Below are 20429 nucleotides of genomic sequence, written 5' to 3'. Positions count from 1 at the left end.
GTTAAATAAACACGACGATAGGATTCTCGATTTATATTAGAATTTCACGATAATGAGATTTGAAAATTATTCAATTTCAAAACCTTGGGATACGTAATACGATATATTCCAGCTATTAAACGTATCTTCCGATTCTCGTTGTCGCTTATACGATTAATCTTTTTTGTTACGCTAATGGTTTGGTATTTTTCGGACTGTGCACGAATTTTAGAATAACTAATCCGTCATGTCGGACCATGATTTGCGTTTACCAGTCGACTCACGTGCAAGTCGTTACACAATACCGTTACTCGTTTGACGAGCAGCCTGGGAAACGCTATTTATCGTCAAATACGCTTTCATAGCTACGATACAATGAACCTGATTTTTCTCATAATCAAGAAAATCATACGCGTAATCGGAGGTCAATGAAACACGGCAACAGCTTTGCTTATATAGCTTCGAGAAAATGGTTCGCTTCGCTGTAACTTCCTGATGCACCAGATCGCCACTGCGCTCCACTCTTTTATGTATAGACTTTTTCTGTTCGCGATCTTCCTTCAGATATTACGCATATGAAAGAACATTGTCAGCAACGATCGACTTGTAACCGAATTGTATACTAAAGGATTACATAACGGTAAGTAATAATAATGATAAGAAGAGCATTCTTCCGTCTTTTTCTAGAATGCTTTTATCCGTGTGCCCATAGTCGTATCTCTAATGGATGCTAGATTCGGCAAATTCTCTGCAGGACGTGTCCGACAAACTCCTTCGTGATAAATCGCCTAATTTTTGACGGATTAAGCGCTAATCGTGTCACTAGCCTAATAACGAAATCTCTAACGAACAGAAAGAGCGATAGTTTAACTTTTCGCTTACAAGATGTAGACACGAGGCGTTTGAAATAAACTGCGATCAGCAACAGACTTAAGTCTTAATTTTCACGTATACTTACTGACTATGAATATCAGATCACTACGCTCACGAATTTATGTTACCTATATTTACAGACAAGGTTATCTTCCTATACACAAGTATAGAAGTTTTATCTATCGATAAATGCTTCGATTTCAGAATATCGCTTATAAAGAAATAAATAAATAAATTAAATTTAATGTTTAACGAATTGTTATACTCACGTTATACGACCGAACATTATAAAAGTCGAATCAAACGAGGAAGAGAGTAGGAAACGATATCACTGACACAAGTAAAATGCATCGTAATTACGTAAGTAACGAAACAACTTTTTCTTCCGCAATGAGAGAGCAGAGCAAAAAATTGTGAGTCATGTACGAAGCATCGTATACCAGTTAAAATGGAACCTAGTTTTTTTTTCTTTTTTTTTTTTTAGTTCAGCCAGGAATTATTTTCAAAGAATATTGATATATAAAAGTACGTAACAATCATCACGTTTATACAATAGGAGAAGAAAGTTTAGCATTTTATTAGTTACGTTACTTTGAACTTTATGAGCGATAATATATTACTCCGAGTTTTCAAATACCATACAATTTAGTTTAACACGGTTTAGATGTTATATATGTAGTACGAATATTTATTACGATTGTTATGTATTAGGAATTGCAGTTTTGCGATAAATGTTAAAGTAGAATCTTTCGTGATTTGTAGTAAAATGATTAAATCTAAAATGGATTTTGAGGAGAATTAAACTTAGTGTCATTACCATTTCTAACGAATTATATCGGTCATCCGATCCAAACTTTTTTTTTGAAACGAGAGACGACGAATAACCATCGAGCTGTTGTTTTCCTAAATTTAGTTTTAAAATATAAAACATATAATTTTAAAACGGAGCATTCACAAATCCCGCAAGCTAAATGAAAGACATTTGATAGACGACAGAACCATTTTTCATCATTTTCACGTAATGTATTCGCTATTTTCGTTACGTGACGAGCATCGACGTGAAATACCTATTGCATAACGCAAAACGTGAAAAAGGTATCGATCTCGCAGAAGTGAAATCTCTGACAGTAATAAATATCGTGCCTCTCGAGAATATCGTGATGAAAAAATCCGTAATAGGATAGGAAAAACAAAGTGACTCGAAAATAGGATACTATTGGCAATCAGACCGTTGAAACAATTCATTTTATACTAGAAAATTAAGATTAATTAAATTAAGATTAAGATGAAAGAAACGGACGAAAGAAATCTAAAGATTCTGGTTAAATGCTTATTATCTCTGTACCTCTATCTTTATATCTTCGCCAAATATTATTATTGGTTTGAAGCATAGCAGCACGAAATTAAATGAAAAAGAGTGGGGGAGAAAGAAACGAGAAACGTTTAATAGCCATGAGTTCAACGTAAATCGTTTGACGAAGAACGGTGTTAGCAAATACGGTGGAAAAGTGGGACAAGCTCGTAAATAATACCAGAAAACATGTAATTGAGTAAATGGAGTGATTTTTCCAGAAAGTTTGTCCTTTTTACGTACGATTCTCTGGCCGACGACTTTCTATCGAGGTTAACAGAGAGTACAGAGATATTGTCGTAACCGAGTCGACGCGACGTTATGGACGAGAAAGACGCGTCCGATCCGTTGACCTCGATGTCTCTTGGTCGTACAAGATGTGGACAAAGTTGTGGTGTGCAAGAAATCACCTCGTCTGTCACGGCCCTCTTTCGACCAAGAAATTACTCATTAGACCAAGTATATTTTAAGTAGCTTCGAATTTGGCCAGAAAACTTTGAATATTTCACGAGCACTTTGGAAAAAAGATCGATACGTTTTGTTCGAACTCTTCATAAATGTCTTACCGATATGAATATTTCAAGAGATAATATGTGATCGATAGTTTCAAGTACGATCGAACATGGAATTAAAATTATAATTTAACTTGTTTTCAAAGGTTATGTCGTAGAAAGCGTGTGCCAAATAATAAAAAGTAAGTCACTTTCATCGCTAGAGAGAGAGTGTTTTTTTGTTTTGTTTTTAGAAAATAACCATAGTAATGAACATTAAGACGTCGTTAGGATAGACCTCCTGTCGTCCAGTGGAAAACGAATTAACCGTAATTAAGCACGGCGACATTGGGTTAAAAGACAACGTGACGCAGAACAGCTACGGCTAACCTGCCATCACGACATCCGATAAACTTGCTCCACTTTCGAAAGGGCCGACACGACGTTTTGCACCCGTGAAACTGGTTCGGCACGAGTTAACTCGCTACACCTTTTATCATGCGCGGGCGCGCGCGCGCACACACACACACACCAGCATAACAATAGATCTCGAATGTACCACTCTTGGCCGTTCTCATTTTTCTTCTTTCTATCGACGACTAGGGATTTTCAGAGGTTTTTAAAATGCTGTATTTTAATCGCAGAATTACAAATATATATGGTAGATAATTAAATATATTATTACTACATTTGTTAACAAATAATTTAAACTTGATCTGACGATCGTCGGACACTTGTAAGCGAACGGCGCTGAATAGTACGATACGATCCAACGATATAAAGTCAACGTCGCTATATTATGAATGCGTAAATTTGTGATCGAAGCGTGCATCGATTACTCTTGTTCTCCGATCGAAAACCGACGGATGTCTGCGGTGAGCCAATACTCGCGAATACTTCGTTCTCGTGTCGCAAGTAATTGGATCGTCCTGAGAAAGTTCACTGACTTTCGGAGCTCGTGTTCGAATCGGTCACAGTTTCTTGCTTCGACCAAATGGAGCCTCCTTTTGACCCAGTCAGCATACGTTTCCTACCCACTAACAGAGGGTAAGAAATTGTTTCGTTGCTCGTATTGGACGTAGATACGCATTTTGGCTTGAGTTATTTCGCGTGAATGAGTTTAGACTCTTGATATTTCCTGGCGTGTGTTCTTCCCGCCTGCGCGAGATTTACGGATAGAATATGCTTCAGCTTATTTTGTTTCCCGATAAAACAAACCGTAGGATGATGATTAAAAGTAGCGCTATCTTAAGGTCATGTGTAAAGTATACGTCATCGTGGATGAGCCATCTAGCGTTCATTACCCGTTATAGCTACGTATTAATTCGACACGTCCATTTTTAGTGGTTACATTATTCTCCATATTACTCGATGTATTCGTCGTTGTGCTTGTAATATCGCTAGTATCGCTAGCATCGCTAGTATCGCTAGTATAGCAAACTAAATTACTACGTTTCTATAGAAGAATATATGTATTTTGTCATACGTTTTAGCACAACGCACTGTCTTTGGCACGTCTAACCCTTTCACCGCGACGATGTTATAACAGGGATCGCTCTCGGTACATACAATGGCGTTAGCACACCTGCGAGCCAAGTCTCGAAACGATCAACGGACGAGCATGCCGCATCATCAGCGCATCATCGCGATCGTTGGTGACTTATGACAAAACTGATTTCTCATGTTGCCACCCACCGTCCGACCGCGATCTTCGTTTCCCAAAAGCTGGTGCTAGCTTTCGCGAGAACCACGTGGCTAACCGAAGACGTCGACATCGAAACGCGATCGTGGCTTTTCCGACCAATTATTTCTACCGGCCTCTTAACAACGCGAGCTGTTTACCGAACCGTTTACCGGAGCCACGTCCACCTGTACCGTATCAAGCAATAACGCTGTTTGCGACACGATATCGACGCTATAGCGTGTACATCTCTCAAAGAGGAATATGCGAGTGTCTAGCGTCGAAGGTATCGACCATGATTTATTGTACGATGAAGATGAAAATAATAGAATAATAGATACCAAATATGCACGAGATTGCTCATCATCGTACGAACGAGATCAGAGACATGGAGCGCTTTCAAGCTTTTGGCCGGTACTGTATCAGCTCGTTCGCTCGTACGGCCATTTCTCGATGTATTATTTCGCTCACACAACGAGAGAAGGAGAAAGAGAGTTAGTTGTGTATAGCGTGGGGTGATGGTAAGACTCGTTCGCAGAATGGAACGAAGCGACCGTGTGAATTTATCATCGATCGCGAATAGAAAGGGAAAAAGGAGCGACTGCGGTGAGGGGAAGCAGTGGATCGGGAACCTTTTAGTCCTGACTTCTGGCTGCGGGGTCCCGTTCGATGATCCGAAACGACGCGACGTCTCTCAACGATTCGCTTTCGTTTCACGACGCTGCAGCTGCACCGCGGCGACGCGGCACGCTCACGAAGCACAGGCATCGTCGATCGCGAAACACTTTCACGGTGGCCTTTCGCGATTCCTTCTCGTGGGATCCTCGTGGGATCCTCGTGGGATCCTTGTGGGATCCTCGTGGGATCCTCGTGGCTTCGTCGAATCGAATCATCTCGAGCTCGAGCAGATCCTTCTTTCGATCGCGAGACACAGATAGCGGCAGGTACGGCGTGGTGGGATTGCTCGAGTCGTCGCACAAAATCCTTGACGCGCTTGAAATTGAAAGTGAAATTGTGTTTAGTAGCAAGGCGTACGATATTTCAATTACAGATCCTAGACAACGCTATTTCTTTTATACAGGGTGTTCCTACAATTGTTCCTACTATGTATTTAGCGCAGCATTTTTGCGATCTAGAATGATATTTATCAATTATTCTTTGTTTAAATTAAAAAATAAAATTGCGCGAAGAAATTTCAAACGATCAAACGTACACGTGTGTACATGCAACGAAGTGTGTAAAAAAAATATAGTGTAACCGAAATTTGTGAACCAGTGGTATCAACCGGTATATTCGGTAATTTATCGACTACCGTTATCTAGCCAAACGAAGATCGATGTATTCTCGGAATCGATTTTGCAGAAATCAGCTTCGGTGGCGATTTGCGTGCTCTTTGGGCATTGGCTCGTGTTTCTTTTCGCGACCGATATCTCGAACTAGTTACACGATTGCGTTTCTTCTCGTCACGCGCGTAATCGTATGACATAGGTACAACGACCCAGTTTGCTATCCTGTACGAGCTGAAACGCATTTTCTCAGACCGAGCGGATACAACGCGCGTCTACGTTGCGATACTAGATGTGAGATTGCGAGAGACTCGCTCGTACGGACTGTTACGGTTCATCGGCCAACAATGTCCCGATAAAACGATCGAAGCTGCTCAACGATTAGACGTTTTGTTTGGTTTAAACGCTGCAACGACGATATCTCGCTGGTTTTTATTAAGAATCATAGCAAGTTGCAGTCATTTGACTGTAATAACTGGCGAGACCCCGAACGTAAAAAAGGAAAAGGTATATAGCAGCGAGTAGGAAGAAACGATGGTCGCGTCAAAGCTGGTCAGCGTCGAAAGCGAGAGACGCGCAGTCGGACATCGAGAGGGAGAGTTTGATACGGGCAGAGCACGAGTTGCAGTTATACGAGGACGATAACATCTCCAGACGTTTCTGCCGAGCTCTCAGACGACACTCGAAAGCACGCTGCGTGCCGGCCACTGCTCGCGTCTCCTGCCTACTGAATATCTTCGGTTCTTCGTCACGCGTACGTCCTTGAAGAGGGCGAGTTGAGATGAACGCGGGACGAGTTATCCAAGGTCGCGTTTGCCAGCCACTCGAACGCGTTCTGGCCTTTTTCCATATCTTGCTCTCAGGTACGCGCGACAAAAGGGCTCGTGCGTGTTTGCGAAACACTCGGCAATTGCCTCTTCCGGCGCCAACGTACCGTTCCATCGCCTTCGGTAAAATATTTTCCACCGAGAATGCGTTACCTGCATTTGGATGCCACCTTGTCGCCACACGATCTCTGTCAAATACATGGCGGAGAAATTGTATAGCGGAAAACTGTGTGTACTTGTAGTTTCGGATCTGTAACTTGATAATTTACCAAATTATGCAAAATATATACGATTTCGAAGAAAAGGAAACAAACTTCTCCGCGGATTAATCCGTTCGACTGGATAAAAACATAGCGGATGAAACCGGGAGTATCTAATTCGAGATAACGTTTCTAGACTCGAACTCTCGTATGATCGTCGTTCGATGTTAATTTCCGGATGCCGTGATAGCCGTGTAGCGGCTGGAACGAAAGACAACGTCGAGTCAGACTCGGTGGTTAATTACCTTTATCGAGCGATTTTATTCGCTAAACACGCGTTACAAAACTTTGGCAGCTAAACGCATGGCGGAAGGAAATAGGCATGGCTGCTGATGTTGTCCCATAAGGAGACGCGGCCTGCCTAATTAACCGTTTAACAGGGTTAAGTGTGGATAATTACTGGGCCCGGAAGTGCAATGTCCCAGCAATTGAACGCGCCACCACACAAAATGTACAGTCAACAGCTTCGTATCGCCAGTTATATTTCCTTGAAAATTTCACCGATAACGAGCAATTTGTTTATTTTTATGCTTTGCTCGCTTTCTCGTGCAAAATCATCCGGTTAGATGCTTATCGGATACAGTTTGCTGGACATTGTTATAAAGAAACAACATCGGTCGGGTTGTTTTATTTTAATTATTTTCTGCCGCTTGTAGAATAGCGTTTCGTGCAATATAACGATATAACAATGCAACAAAGTACATATACCAGGCTATCTGCATAATTAGATATTAGATATTTCAAGCAGTTAATCGTTGTAGTTTCACCAGGAATAGGAGTATACCTACGTTCTCGGCACTTTAAGCTCAATTTCGTGAAAAAAGACATTTCTCAAATTTACACAGGTAAATTGCGTTGAATCGTAAATCTTTACTTCCTTTGTTTCTATTTATTTTATCTAGTTTGTTTTATGGTGTATGATAATTATAACTTTTGTTGTAGTTGTGAAATAATATAATGGAATGTAGACTATTAAACTTCGTAAAGACTAGGAAAAGTGACTGTTTCGTGGCTTCTCAGAAGCAGTTACGGTTCGTAGTAACTCGAATAACAAAAGGAAAACGAAAAAGCAAAACATCCTACCAGGATGTTCTTACCGTAATTTCCTGACGCTGCGCTGGTTTCTTACCTGTCTCGGCTTCGCTCGAAAGTGACTTTACTTTTTCCATACTTCTAGATGCAACCTGCACAGCGATCGAACGTCGAATTTTTCAACGATACCGTTCATTCTATATTGTTACACGACAGGATCCTATCTCGTATTGTTTTCTTTCAAATAGCAAGCCGAATCAACTGCATTGCAAATTTGGCGATTATAATTCCCTTTCTTTTTTGCTAAAAATTGCTATCTATGCGTGGTATATCTCTGATCTTGTATGTCTAATTATTATGAAAATGTTGGTCGAAGCGTGGTAAAATAAAAATGATAGAATAAAGCAAAAAAGGTTTGTGGGCCTAGTATCGAGCGAAACTGTCGATATGTACGATCGATATTTATCAGCGCGTTTATCCACTAAATTCGGAATTTACTAGCTTCGCGATAGAATCGAGACATTCGGTTTCGGTTTCGGTTACGGTTACGGTAACTATAGGAACGAAATATTTTATTTTATCACCGTAAACACACCTGTCGTATCGGCGAATTGCAAGCTGAACTTGTTCGAAGGAGAAATAAAAACAAATTACTGTAACGCTCGTAGAGCGAGAAATTTATACGCTCATGAGAAAAAGAGTGCTACGGATTGTTGGTTGTTGTACCGTACCCGGAGATTCTTTACGTTTCGTCGCTTCGTTTAGTTTAATTAGAACGAATTAATGGACTGACCCAAAAGGTCTTACGCGTTATGTAACCTAGACTGCGTGTTATTTAAAAAAAAAAAAAAGATGAAGAAAAGGAGAGCCGTAGGAAACGAAATTCTAAAAATTGAAATATCGTTTGTAAGTCGACTGTAAATTTGATATAATTTTTTAAATAGAAACGATTATAGTGGATGCGCAGAGCTAACATCGACCGACAAATCAGTATTATGTTCGCGATGCATGCACTTTACCATTCATGAACACTTACTGATGCGTTTTATGAAGTGAAAAAAGATTTCAACGCCTCCTCTTCATTAGGATCTTGATTTCCATTCAGACAACGAGCCGAGTAAAATATTCGTTAATTCTATGTGTTTTTCTATGTTCGGTCTTTGGATTTAACTCGGTAAATTTATTCGGATATTAGGTAAACATTTGCTTAATATCTCGATAAGTAACAGTTTACTTAATATCCGAAGCTATTGATTTAAAATATTATAATTCAATTTTTCTACCCATTTTAAATGAAAATTAAATTTCCGTCTAGAGTCATGTTTATCACAATATACAATGTAAGATTATTACGATTTATAATTAATTCCGCCGGTACTTATCGATTCAAGTACGTATAGTTTACGACAAATTAACTTATTAACCAAACGGAAACATCAAGACGACAAACGCGTCTTATTCTGTATAATATTTGATCCGTCGTAACTAATACCACGTTCCCAAGGAATTTCTTAGAAATCTCGACACGCAGTTATTACTTTTCCGTTTCTCTTCTCTTGTTGCAACGAAATTATAGTCGCTATCAGTCGTAGCTCGTACAAAGAAAGAGAGAGTGGTAATAGACGTCGGGTTTAATATCGATATCGATAGAAGCAGGAAACAGTGGCGAAGCGGAAACGGTTGGGAACGTTACGGTTGTGCAACCGCACTTCGCGATGTCATTAACCTGCAGGAAACTTGTGTTTCGCGAAACGCGACTTTGCGATTGCGATTTCTGGTCAAGTGTACAAGGTCCGACCAGAATCCCTCAACATTTTTATTTCTGTTTCCTCTTTGCTCTTCGTTGGGCCTAAATGTTGCAAAAATACTGTCTATAGTTTGTGTTGTTTCATGTCCGTACTCTATTATGCTCTGTCAGATGGAAAAGAAGTTAAATTATAAATCTAAATAGTATACCTTTCTTGACTAAAAACGAATATCTATGATAGATGATAGAAATTACTGCTGTTTTGCTTTCTTTTTTTTTCTTTTTTTTTTTTTTTTTACTGATTTACGTCTTGATAAAACGAACGAAGACGGAATTAACAATGGAATTTAATTTCGCTACCAAAGAATTATATACGAAACAAAATTTTAGCAAATATCTTTGAGAATCGACGATAAAAAGACAAAGTTCGATCGTTCTTTTCAGTTGGAAGTGTGCTTGACCGGAAGTTTAATCGGGCGTTCGTAACGTTCGTTTTGATTTCAGGCGGTGAAATTGGAGTCAGTGCATCCAGGAAGGACGAGATACCTGGTCGTAGTATCCTGCACTGGGAGGCAGGATGCGGAGGAGAGCTGCCTTCTTGGTATCGATTGTCACGCTAGGGCGACCGTTGGTCTTGTACTTCGGGTTCTGGCCGACACTGCCATTACTCTCGACGGCGACGGGTATGTTGGCTATTTTCGAATTTAACCCTGTATCTCTTGCTATCTTCCTGTCCGTTGCTTGCTACTTTATCGTCCAATCATCGCGATACATTCTTCCTACCTAGCTTTCGTTTAAACGAATCACACACACACACACACACACACAAGTTACACGATAAATTACAACGTGAAATTTAAATAAATTTATTCGATCAAAGTTCAAAACGAGTAGTCTTTTTCGACGGTATTTTAATTGCATCGATATTTAACAGATCGAAGTTTGAAAACGCATTACATATCGGCATGATAGAAATGCGTAAGACAACTAGACGATAGGAAACGAAGAAAATAAACTCTTGGGAATAAATTAAATCTGATAGTTGATTGACAGGCACGTCGATATGACGGAAAGAAATTGCTACTGAATGTTTTCAATTAGTTACAGAAGTAAGTACATGCGGTATATGATTTTATCCTGTTTTGTATGTGTATAGCCTGTTCTACACGGTTTTGTGTAAGTTTCCCTCATTCCCGATTCGTTGGAGGCACGGCGAAAGTACGCCGGATTTTACAGGTTATCAGATTTTTGCTCCAGCCGGCAGATAGTTCCGTACTTTCTCCTCCAGCTCGATATTCCTCTATTCCGCGTCGAATAAAAACGCGACGTAGCCGCGCGCGGACAAATCACTCGACGCCGCGCCGCGCCGCGCTGCGCCGCGCCAGCCTAACCCGCAATTAAAAGCTTGCCTTGCCATGCGTAACGGAGATTTTCGATCTCGCTAAAATCTGCCAATAAGGTATCCGATCGGTGAGCCGACCACTTTCTAACCGGTCGTACTCCGCTCGTCTCACGCGTGTTCATGCATGTGTGTGCGTACCCGTTTATGCAGTATAGTAGAAAAGTCTTAGGCCATGTGCGATAACCTTCTTGCAACGGCGAGGAAACCGATCATTCTTTTAGAAAACCTTATAGGAACCGCGTTCTTTCCATTACTAATTTTCGTGTCTGTCACGTAGTAACGATATCGTTTGCCGTTTCAACTTGGCAATTAAGTCGACGCAATAACACAGACATACCGACATACAGAGGTATTTTTATATTTACTCGTAAAAAGACAAAACGTATCATTTTGTTAAACGATCGAAGAATTTTGCGCGGTACTGTATAGATACGTGTACGAGTGTCCGGTTCCTTTCAGCTCAGGCAGTGAGTCATTAGCGTGGCATGCGGCCGTATGCGAACTCTCGGTAATTAGGCGAATAAACCGCGGCTCGAAACGGTACATCGGGCCGTGGATCGAGAAACGAACGCACCGCTCGAGCTACCGCGGAGCGGAAAGGTGAACGCGAAGGTCAGCACCGCTCTCTTTTGCACGAGACTCATACGTACGTACGTACGTCGGCTGTAGGGAAATGGAGCGCGTTACCGTAAGCCGTGTTAGAGCAGCAAGGTGCTTGACAGGTGAGCACCAAGGTCACGATGGAAGGTCGTGCTCCACGATTGCCAAGCCATTTTTCAGAGTTCGTTGGTTTCGTGATCTTGAAAGTGCCAGGATGCTCTTGCCGAAAATCATACCAAACGCAACTACGTTTGAACGAATTCCAATAGCACGAGATCATCTTTATATCGTTCCGACTTTGTATTTTTTTGATTTTTCACTCTCACTCTACTTCACTCTCGACTTCGCTCAACTACCAACTAACGAACCGAAGGGACGTAACAAATCTTCGATTACAAGAACACCCATCGCGATTAATAATTATGATTGTATAATTTTTCTGATGTCATATATATCGTTATATACGTATGTAATTATAGCCAGAATTATTAACTCGCTGGAAAACTAATCGAGTAAAAGCAAATGTTCACGATCAAAGTGTACGGAGTTTGGAATTTACCATCGTCGTAGCATGTTCATTCGGTGAAACAAAAGCCACTAACGATGACAAATTTCTTCTCGTTTGCTCCGTGTTTCTTTTGCTCGAGTATGCTATATAGTCGGTTCGCCTACACAAGAACGAATCTAAACGGTTTGAGACAGTGAATCACGCGAGCAATTCGCGGCAAATTAGCGATAAAGAGGCGGCCGTTCGCCAGAAAAGGATCGAGAACGAAAAGAAAATGAGCACAAGTACCGGTCAGCTCGCGTTCCTGCGTCGTGGATCATTTTTGTATCATCTTTTTCTCCGTTCGTTCTTTCCCCCTTTTCTATAAACGCTCGGCCGTCGCGGCAGTCTTTTTCCTTCTTTCTTCCTTTAATTTGCACGTGGCTCGATAAGTCCTTTTTCCATTAATTTCTAGTCGAGGCAACGGTCGTTGGTCGAAGAATTTAAGCGATTATCGTGTATCGCTTGTATCGTGCGCGAAGTTTCAAAGGTAATTGTGAAAGATTTGTTTAAAAACGTCGATCGCAACAGATATCGTACGAGTTAAGAAACGGCAAAAGTAACGTAAAGCAAGTCTCGTAAAAATATACAGCGTTGATGGCTGCGTTTCAAAGTACTTGCCGAATAAGAAACAAAAAATTCATAAGATTCAACGAGATTTGCCGCTTGAAAAGATTATTGTTTAAAATGATAGAGTCATTGCTTACGATATTTGGTAATATTGGCTATTATAATATTAACAAAATTCGCTTACGTTGAAACGTCACTTGTCGTTAGTTGTCAAATATCCTCTAACATTGCATAGACGACTGCATAGACTGACATTCCCTCGTTCGAAGCAATATGTCTTTCTATCGATACGTTTTCGACCGATAATTTTTTTGCAATTGACATTCATCAAGTGGTGAAAGTGGTCAAAGTGATCAAAACGAATCGAGAACGAATGTCCCGTCGAGCCGTAAAATTAATTCGGTGTATCGTTCTTAACGGCGTGCGTGGCCGTAATGACGAACCAGTACCGTTTCCTCGGGGAAAGCTGATCGCGGAATCGACATGGGTTTCCCGGAAACGTCGGTCGAGAACTTGTGCCTCTGGTCGGAATAAAGCGACGCGGCGGCGTGACGTTCACTTGGTCACCGATTTTGCACGAATCCCTCCGCTCTTTACATAATGCGTAATTAACGGTTATGTTGGATGTGTGTAACGCGTGTCGTAACGCGATGCAAGAGGGGAATTGCGTTACCGTTGTAATTTCGAGTTGAGAGTTTGCTCGACCGCGTGACCACGATTACAACTTGGAAATCAGGGCTCGGAGCTGTCGTGACGGAAATCATTTTAAAGTAGCAATAAACAGTATTTTAAAGTTGCAATCGGAAGGAGTAGACGGTACAAGCGAGTGAAAAAGCGTGCGTTGTTATGTTTGGACAGTGAGAGGTGATCTTTTTTTTTGTGCGACTCATCGTGCTCGGTTTTAATCCGAAGACGAGTTAATCGATTTATCGCTCTATCTCGTAGCATGTCGTCCGTTTCTCTGCGAGATAGAAGTCTAGATTGTACGTAGTACGGGCATATACGAAAAGCAACGCGTTCTTAGTTGGTTGCATTGGTTCGTTTTTAGAAATAGATACGCGATATTCGCCGGAAATGGCACCAACTTTAATACGAAAGTTATTTTTACGCGACAGAGATCCGTTCCGTTGTGCGTTGTTTAATACTGCACGCTCGCTTCGATCTACGATACGTGACCTCGGAATTATATCTGACTCTTTGTTAATCTTTCATAATCATTGCGAGCTACGTAACGAGCAAATTGTACGCCGCTTTAGGATACTCATGCAGCAACCTACGGCTAACTTTAGAAGCCCTTTCACTCTAAAAACGTTCTTTGTCTGTGTTACCACTCCTTGAAAGTATTCGAACGTGTAATTTGGCTTCTATCGCGCTCTGAATGTTGTGGTTTACCAAACTGGAAAACTCGTTTTTGCGGTGTACGATTTTACGAACGATCGTATATGAATCGAATTGGTTATGAATTATATTTTATAAAGCTAATAATTAGTGGCAATTAATAGCAGAGAGCTAACAATTGAAACCAAGGCTGCGTACAGTTACATTTCGCAGGTTTAACGAATGAATTTATTAGTTTAGAATTAGAAAGAAAGATATTATATATAATCGTGTAATTGCAAATTTTATATTTGAAATTCTAACGATATTTAATCCTGTAGCGCAGAAAGATAATTGACGTCTGAATTTATTAAGATGCTAACCTTCCCACTTCTTTCTTTCTTTCTTTTCTTTTTCTTTTTCTTTTTTTTTTTTTTTTTTCTTGCGTTAATAGTTCTCGTTTTGTTGGGAAATATTTTCATCCTATCGTACTATGAACGGAATACATTTTATTCTCGAAGGCTTTACCACAACGCGAGGGATAACTTTTGGCTCTTACGTTTCTGGACGATACCCGAATCATTTAAAAACGATCCCTAGCACCTGCTTCGGTAAGTAGAACGTCCCTGAAAGGTTCGAACGAAGTCTCGGTACGAAACGTAGGAATTATTACGTATCACATAACGAAGAAAATGTCCCGATTTTTTCTTTTTTTTTTTTTTTGCCTAATAAAGAAGAGTAATACATCTTCGTCGACAATTTTACAGGACTAAACAGGATTAAACATAGGACTTGGAAGATTTTCTTATCTTCTATCGATTTTGTCCAAAATTTCTTACTTTACGAGTGGATCCGCAATTTTCAGAAACTTTTACAGTGTAGGAAAATCGCGTTTCCAAAGCACGAGGGTTACCTGTAACCAACCGAGCTTGCTCGAAAATAACCAGCGAGTTTCGTAGAACGGAGAAGTTGGCCCGCTTCGGCGAGCAATAAAATAGCTCGTCGATACGATCGGCTGACCATCCTGTATAAGGTGAATGGTGTGACCCTCGATGCTTCCCGAAGGCACGCGTTCTGATTCTTTTTCTCTTTTTTCGTTGCAGAGGCTTCAGCGTCAGCGTCTGCGGTTCGCAGCACATCTTCAAGCCAGTATCGGTACAGGCGATGTGGTGAGTCGATTTTTTCGATATTTTACAGCTCATACTCCGTGATTAGAAAAGCGTGGCCTTAAACCGTCTTTTAAAATAGCGAAATAACGAAACGATTCCTTCATCTTGGAGTTGGACGATCGTTGTTATTATTAGCAGTTGTATCTTACCACGTTGGCAATGACCGTTTCGTCGCGGTTACGAATAGCTTCGCCAATTTCTCATTGTAATCGTAAGAATGTTTAATTCGATCGAAAAGTTGCACGCGCCGTTTCGAAAATAAACGACTCGGTTGAAGAGGAATGGTCTCATCGCGGTATACCTAATAGCCGTGACTAATAAATAACCTCGTATAATTACAACGGGATGGTCCGAGACACGACGCGACACCCACGGAAGACATATAGGGTCAGTCGATAGAACGTATGAAAGGGTTCGACCCACGTAGGTACGGGCTGCGATCGATGTTCTAAATGAAACTAATAATAAGCGCAGTCCTGTTGCACATGCAGACGTGTCTTCCGCTTTTTTCTTGCCAAGAGACCCATTCGTATTAACACGATTCACATTCAAAAAGAGAGTAAACGTTTTCATGGAACCGTAAATTAAGCTGTGAGCGTTGAGAAAATTGTTTGATTATTCCGACTGAATATCCCATTTTTGTCAACCAGATCTTTTTTTTTTTGCGCTTTATATCTTATCGTAATTTTAGTCACTCGTTGCATAGCTACAGGCTACAACTAAGATTGTAAGATCCATAATTATCAGGCAAGCCATGGAACGTACGCTTTTGCTTTTTTAGTATTTTTCGATATTCCTACTGCGTTCCTGCTGTATTTCTGCCGTGTTCCTGCTGTATTCCTGGTGTATTCCTGGCGCATTCCTGTTGTATTCCTACTGTATTCCTACAGTTCACTGTCGTACGAAGATAAACTTTTCCGACGAAGCCTCGAATTTATATCATAGTATGTACATACAGAATAATAATTGCGCCGAACTGTTCGTACTTTTATACTATAGCCTTGTGGATTTGACTCAAGATCAAAGTTAAACTACAGAGTTACCACGAAGATTATATCGCCTAAATTGATATCAGGCAACGGGTTACTAGGAATTTAGTAAAGAAATTAAGATTCGATCGACGTTGCTTTAGTGGTCTGGAAAAGAAATACCTTATAGACTTGGCGAGTCGATTATGGATGCTTTTACGACTAAACAGAAATGATAATGCCAGTTTGATAAAAATTCTATATAAAATTACTGCAACGATATTTCTGATGGTGCAATCCATCATTGAAAAAAGAAAGCAGAAAAAATAGTGTAAAATGTTTGCGAAGCTTTATAATGGTTAAATGCCTATTGTTAGAATAGATCGCAGAATCTGGGCGAAGAAAAATCGTTTGTCAACGGAGACAGGAGGCTGGAAAAGAAGAATCGAAGCGCAACCGAGATGCTATCGATGCGGAAGAGGATCGAACTGAATGGAAAGAAAAATGAAGCGTGGGCCGTGGCTTAATTGGTCGGTATCGCAATTGTTTTATGCAGGACTGGACGAAGAGGAACTTTCTTACCTGCCCAACCTCTTCCGTTCGCGGATTTTTCAGCGCGGGTGAAAACACGCTTGCTCTGCCCACGTGAATTCTCTTCTTGCGATTGTTTCGCTATAAACAATGACCGGGAAAAATAAATTTTCAGGAAATGAAAGTTCGAGACGGAAAATTACCCATAATTCGATCATTTACCGATGAACGAATCTTTTTTGTTTTACAATTTTCAAGTAAAATAGTCTTTGAGCTTTAAGCTATGTCGCTATGCGACAGTGTAACAAAGTTAACGATATTAAAGTTGATACTGCAAACTTTAGAACGACGAACCGTTTTAAACGTAAAGACTTTTAGTTTTCGCTGGTATAGAACATGTTGATTTGAAAAATCAGTTGGCTTCGTGTGGACACGATAAAGCGTCATTGACAAGTTGCAACAACCTTCGTGGCATCTATTGTCGGGAAACAGACGGCGTGAAGTTCGTCACGGCACCGGGAACTCCGTCGGTCTATCGTCGTTGATGTTGTCGTCGTCCTATTTTTGGAGAAGCCTCGTTGGACCCGACCATCATCGTGGTGGGGTTGCTCGCGACCATGGACCACCGGCCGCGCCATTTATGGGCGCGCTGCGTCGCGTGGTCACTTTGTATAATTCTACTTTGCAACCCCGAGATTACTCGCGTTCTTGTCACCCCAATTACTACAAACGTTATGCTCTGCTTTAACTTTCGACTCTGTTTTATCGAGCGTAACGTTATTATTAGTAGCAGCAACTCGTTCGATCGAACGTTTTCGATAGAATTTTAACAACGAATGAAAATTTATCAGTTTTTATTAGGATTAAAAAATTAAATAAACGAACGAGAAAATTGTCGAATTGTAACGAAAAAAAGTACGTATCGGATGGATCGTAAAAGTAATTTCATCCCGGGACGATAATTTCTCACTCACTCGTAAGGAAAGTTCTCTGCTGATGAGACACTTGCCTGACAAATTCTAGCACTTTCTCCCACGGGTCATGTTTCTCCGAGAAGTTCTTCGCCGCACAGATTTAAAGAGTCAATATATTTAACGAGTTCCAGCAACAAGTCAATCTTGCTCGAACAGATAATCGAAAAACCATGCGATCAAACAAATCGACGATCGTTACATCGTCTGCATAAACAAGATAAACGAAAGTTGGCGAACCACTTAATCTTTGTTCGGTTATTTGCAGTGAGTTTTCATTGACATATCGTGCATTTCAATTTTTAACTAATCAGTCGCAGGTATATACCGCTGTTATAAATCAAATCTTCATCGGATTTGTAAACATACTGAAATATATGGAATATGTGGAATACGCTATAATTTGCCATGTTTAGAGCTATTTTTAAGAAAGGAAGCACAAGAGATCGATGGATAGATCGGTCGAAAGAAGATTTAATAACCCGGTTATCTGTCCACGTATATCGGTCGCATACGTCCTCCACTCCCATTCTGCACTTCTATCTAACTACTATCGAGTTATCGTAGTGAGCACGGTTTATGGTCGAAACGCCATAGTTCTATCCAAATTCATATTCAAATAACGGTAAGAGATATACTGTGATTTGCCAAGGATGTACCACGATCGATGACTTATCAAGCTGGTTTGAAAAGCTAGCTTATCCGACAGATAAAAACGGGACGTTTTTAGGAAGATATAGGACGCATCGATCTCTTTCCGAGATGTTCTCATCGACTTTTCTTTGGCATGGCGCTACGGCTTGACACATAAATCACGAACGAGCTGTTAACCGGTCCAATAATAGACAATAATAGGCAAAGAATATTTTAATTAATGCGCATAACACTGCATAATCCTGTCGCTGAAGAGGAAAAGCTAGAATCGAGACTCGATGTTCTTTACGCCTAAAATTTTCATAAATTACATCGTTAGATCGTTTCGTAAGAAGAAAACACGTTGAATCGAGAGGCGTATTGAACGTCAACGAGGGATAAATAATTATCGCACCTCGCGATGGTATTTACATAAGTAATTAACGATCGTGAAGGAGGAGACTCGTCGAACTCGAAGGCAGGTGACTTATGGTTCTCTTGGCCCGTCTACTTTCACTGTACTATCGCTGCTGCACGTTGATTCACAATGCTGCATAGTACGTATCGGTACGTTAGATAATCTATGAATAAACGGAGCGACAGCACAGAAAGAAAGTGTTGCTTCGTCGAGGAATTTCGAGCTTCGAATGTATCGCGAATCAAAAGCGAGATTGTCGACGGAGAAAGAGATTCCTCGGAGCAGGAAAGTAGAGAAGGAACAAGGGAAAAGTTGTTCGGATCGTCGTTGTTGTATACGCTAGTCTGATATCTTTTAATATATTTTTCGACAGTTTTCGAAAGCACGTTTTAATGGAGGGAATATAGCTTGAAATTACAAGATAATTCGAATTCTTAAGATTCTTTCCAAGAAATTTCTGAAATTTCAACGAATCGATGTACAACGCGTTATTTTGTGTCGTTTCTGTCACGAGCAAGTTCATCGAACCAACAGAACAGATTTGAATTAACTCTACCTGAGATTCAATTCATACAGAAATCCCAAGCCTTGGTAAAAATTCTCAACGAACACGAAGTAGACCTCAATTATATTTTTATCGCGGTTAATTAAATTTCAGTTTGCATTAAATGTAATTCGAGCTTTATCGGCGCTTCAGATCTTCTGGATCTCTGGATTATTAAATATAATTATTCGTCTGCGAAAGGAATACCGTTTACTATAGAATAAAGGGAGAAAGAAAGATCGTAAGAACTGCGCTTTATCTGTTTTGCAATATTCCTCGTGATAGATAATTGTGGTTTAGCTTAGATACAGAGGATTAATGCCAGTTGTTTTTTTTATCAATTTATTTAAGCATTATTTAAACATTCGATTAACTTAAGTATTCTTTATCCAGCAAACGGATGTATGTTATTTCATAAATTTAATCTCTAGTTCATAATTATCGTTTTGTTATATTCACCATGGATTGATTACTTACTTTCATTACGTACTGCGATAAATATATATTTTACATTTTGTGGAGTATCTTTCGAAACGATCGCCAATACGACGGCCTAGTTTCTTTTAACAGTTATCCGCAGGATAGCCAGTTTGCTTTTGCTTAATTTTACGATTAGAACTATTCCGTACAATCTTGGCGTTTTTTCTCCTTCGTTTTCGCCGATAATGTCTAATTTCCTACCAAATATTTTGTATCGATGGCGGCTGCAATTAGCAGTGGCTCTAAACGAGTAGAAAATTGTTGGCTAATTACTTAGATCGTTAAACAAACTGCAAACACGGCATGAAATTTTATCAGATACTTTTAACGATCCTGTTGCTTATTATACAGGATAAGCATCGTAATTAGAACAAGTTGGTTTCCCCGTTTTTATTGGCATCGAAGAGGAAACGGTAAAAGAAGAGAATCTATTTAGGTATGGCCTAACGTCTGCTAATTTTAACCTTTGAGATAAATATAACGACGTAGCTGTGGAATGCTGTTTCATTGTACTAAACTTGAGATATTGTTTACGATATTTTACACGCGATTATTAGAGTAATGTATTCAACGAAGTTAAGATGACGCGATCAAGTCACCAGAGCCCGGTGAAATATTCTAAAGAAAGTAAGTGAAAAAGAAATGAAATATCGTCGGCGCTTAAGCCCTGTACTACGAAGAGCACGGTTTTATCTCAGTAAACGTTGGTATTAACTTTTTGTCGAAAGCAACCGTATACCTGTCGTAGAAAG

At 40.2% G+C, this 20429-nt stretch overlaps 1 protein-coding gene across 6 annotated transcripts in view; it reads left to right on the top strand.

The window, feature by feature from the left end:
• Positions 1–20429, top strand: part of LOC126865548 (protein phosphatase Slingshot) — a 75011-nt gene that overhangs the window by 35234 nt on the left and 19348 nt on the right. For all 6 annotated transcript variants that reach the window (XR_007689588.1, XR_007689589.1, XM_050618182.1 and 3 more), the window contains 2 exons: positions 10032–10210; positions 15067–15132. Coding sequence is in view for 4 of the 6 variants with exons in the window: in XM_050618182.1 (XP_050474139.1) it covers positions 10032–10210; positions 15067–15132 (245 nt within the window). In the remaining 2 variants the exon portion in view is untranslated. The remainder of the gene's footprint in view (positions 1–10031; positions 10211–15066; positions 15133–20429) is intronic.

This window comes from Bombus huntii, chromosome 5 (assembly GCF_024542735.1).
Source record: "Bombus huntii isolate Logan2020A chromosome 5, iyBomHunt1.1, whole genome shotgun sequence".
Classification (NCBI taxonomy): Eukaryota; Metazoa; Arthropoda; class Insecta; order Hymenoptera; family Apidae; genus Bombus; species Bombus huntii.
The sequence above is the reverse complement of the archived record's forward strand: the minus strand, read 5'-3'. Positions and strand labels throughout refer to the sequence as shown.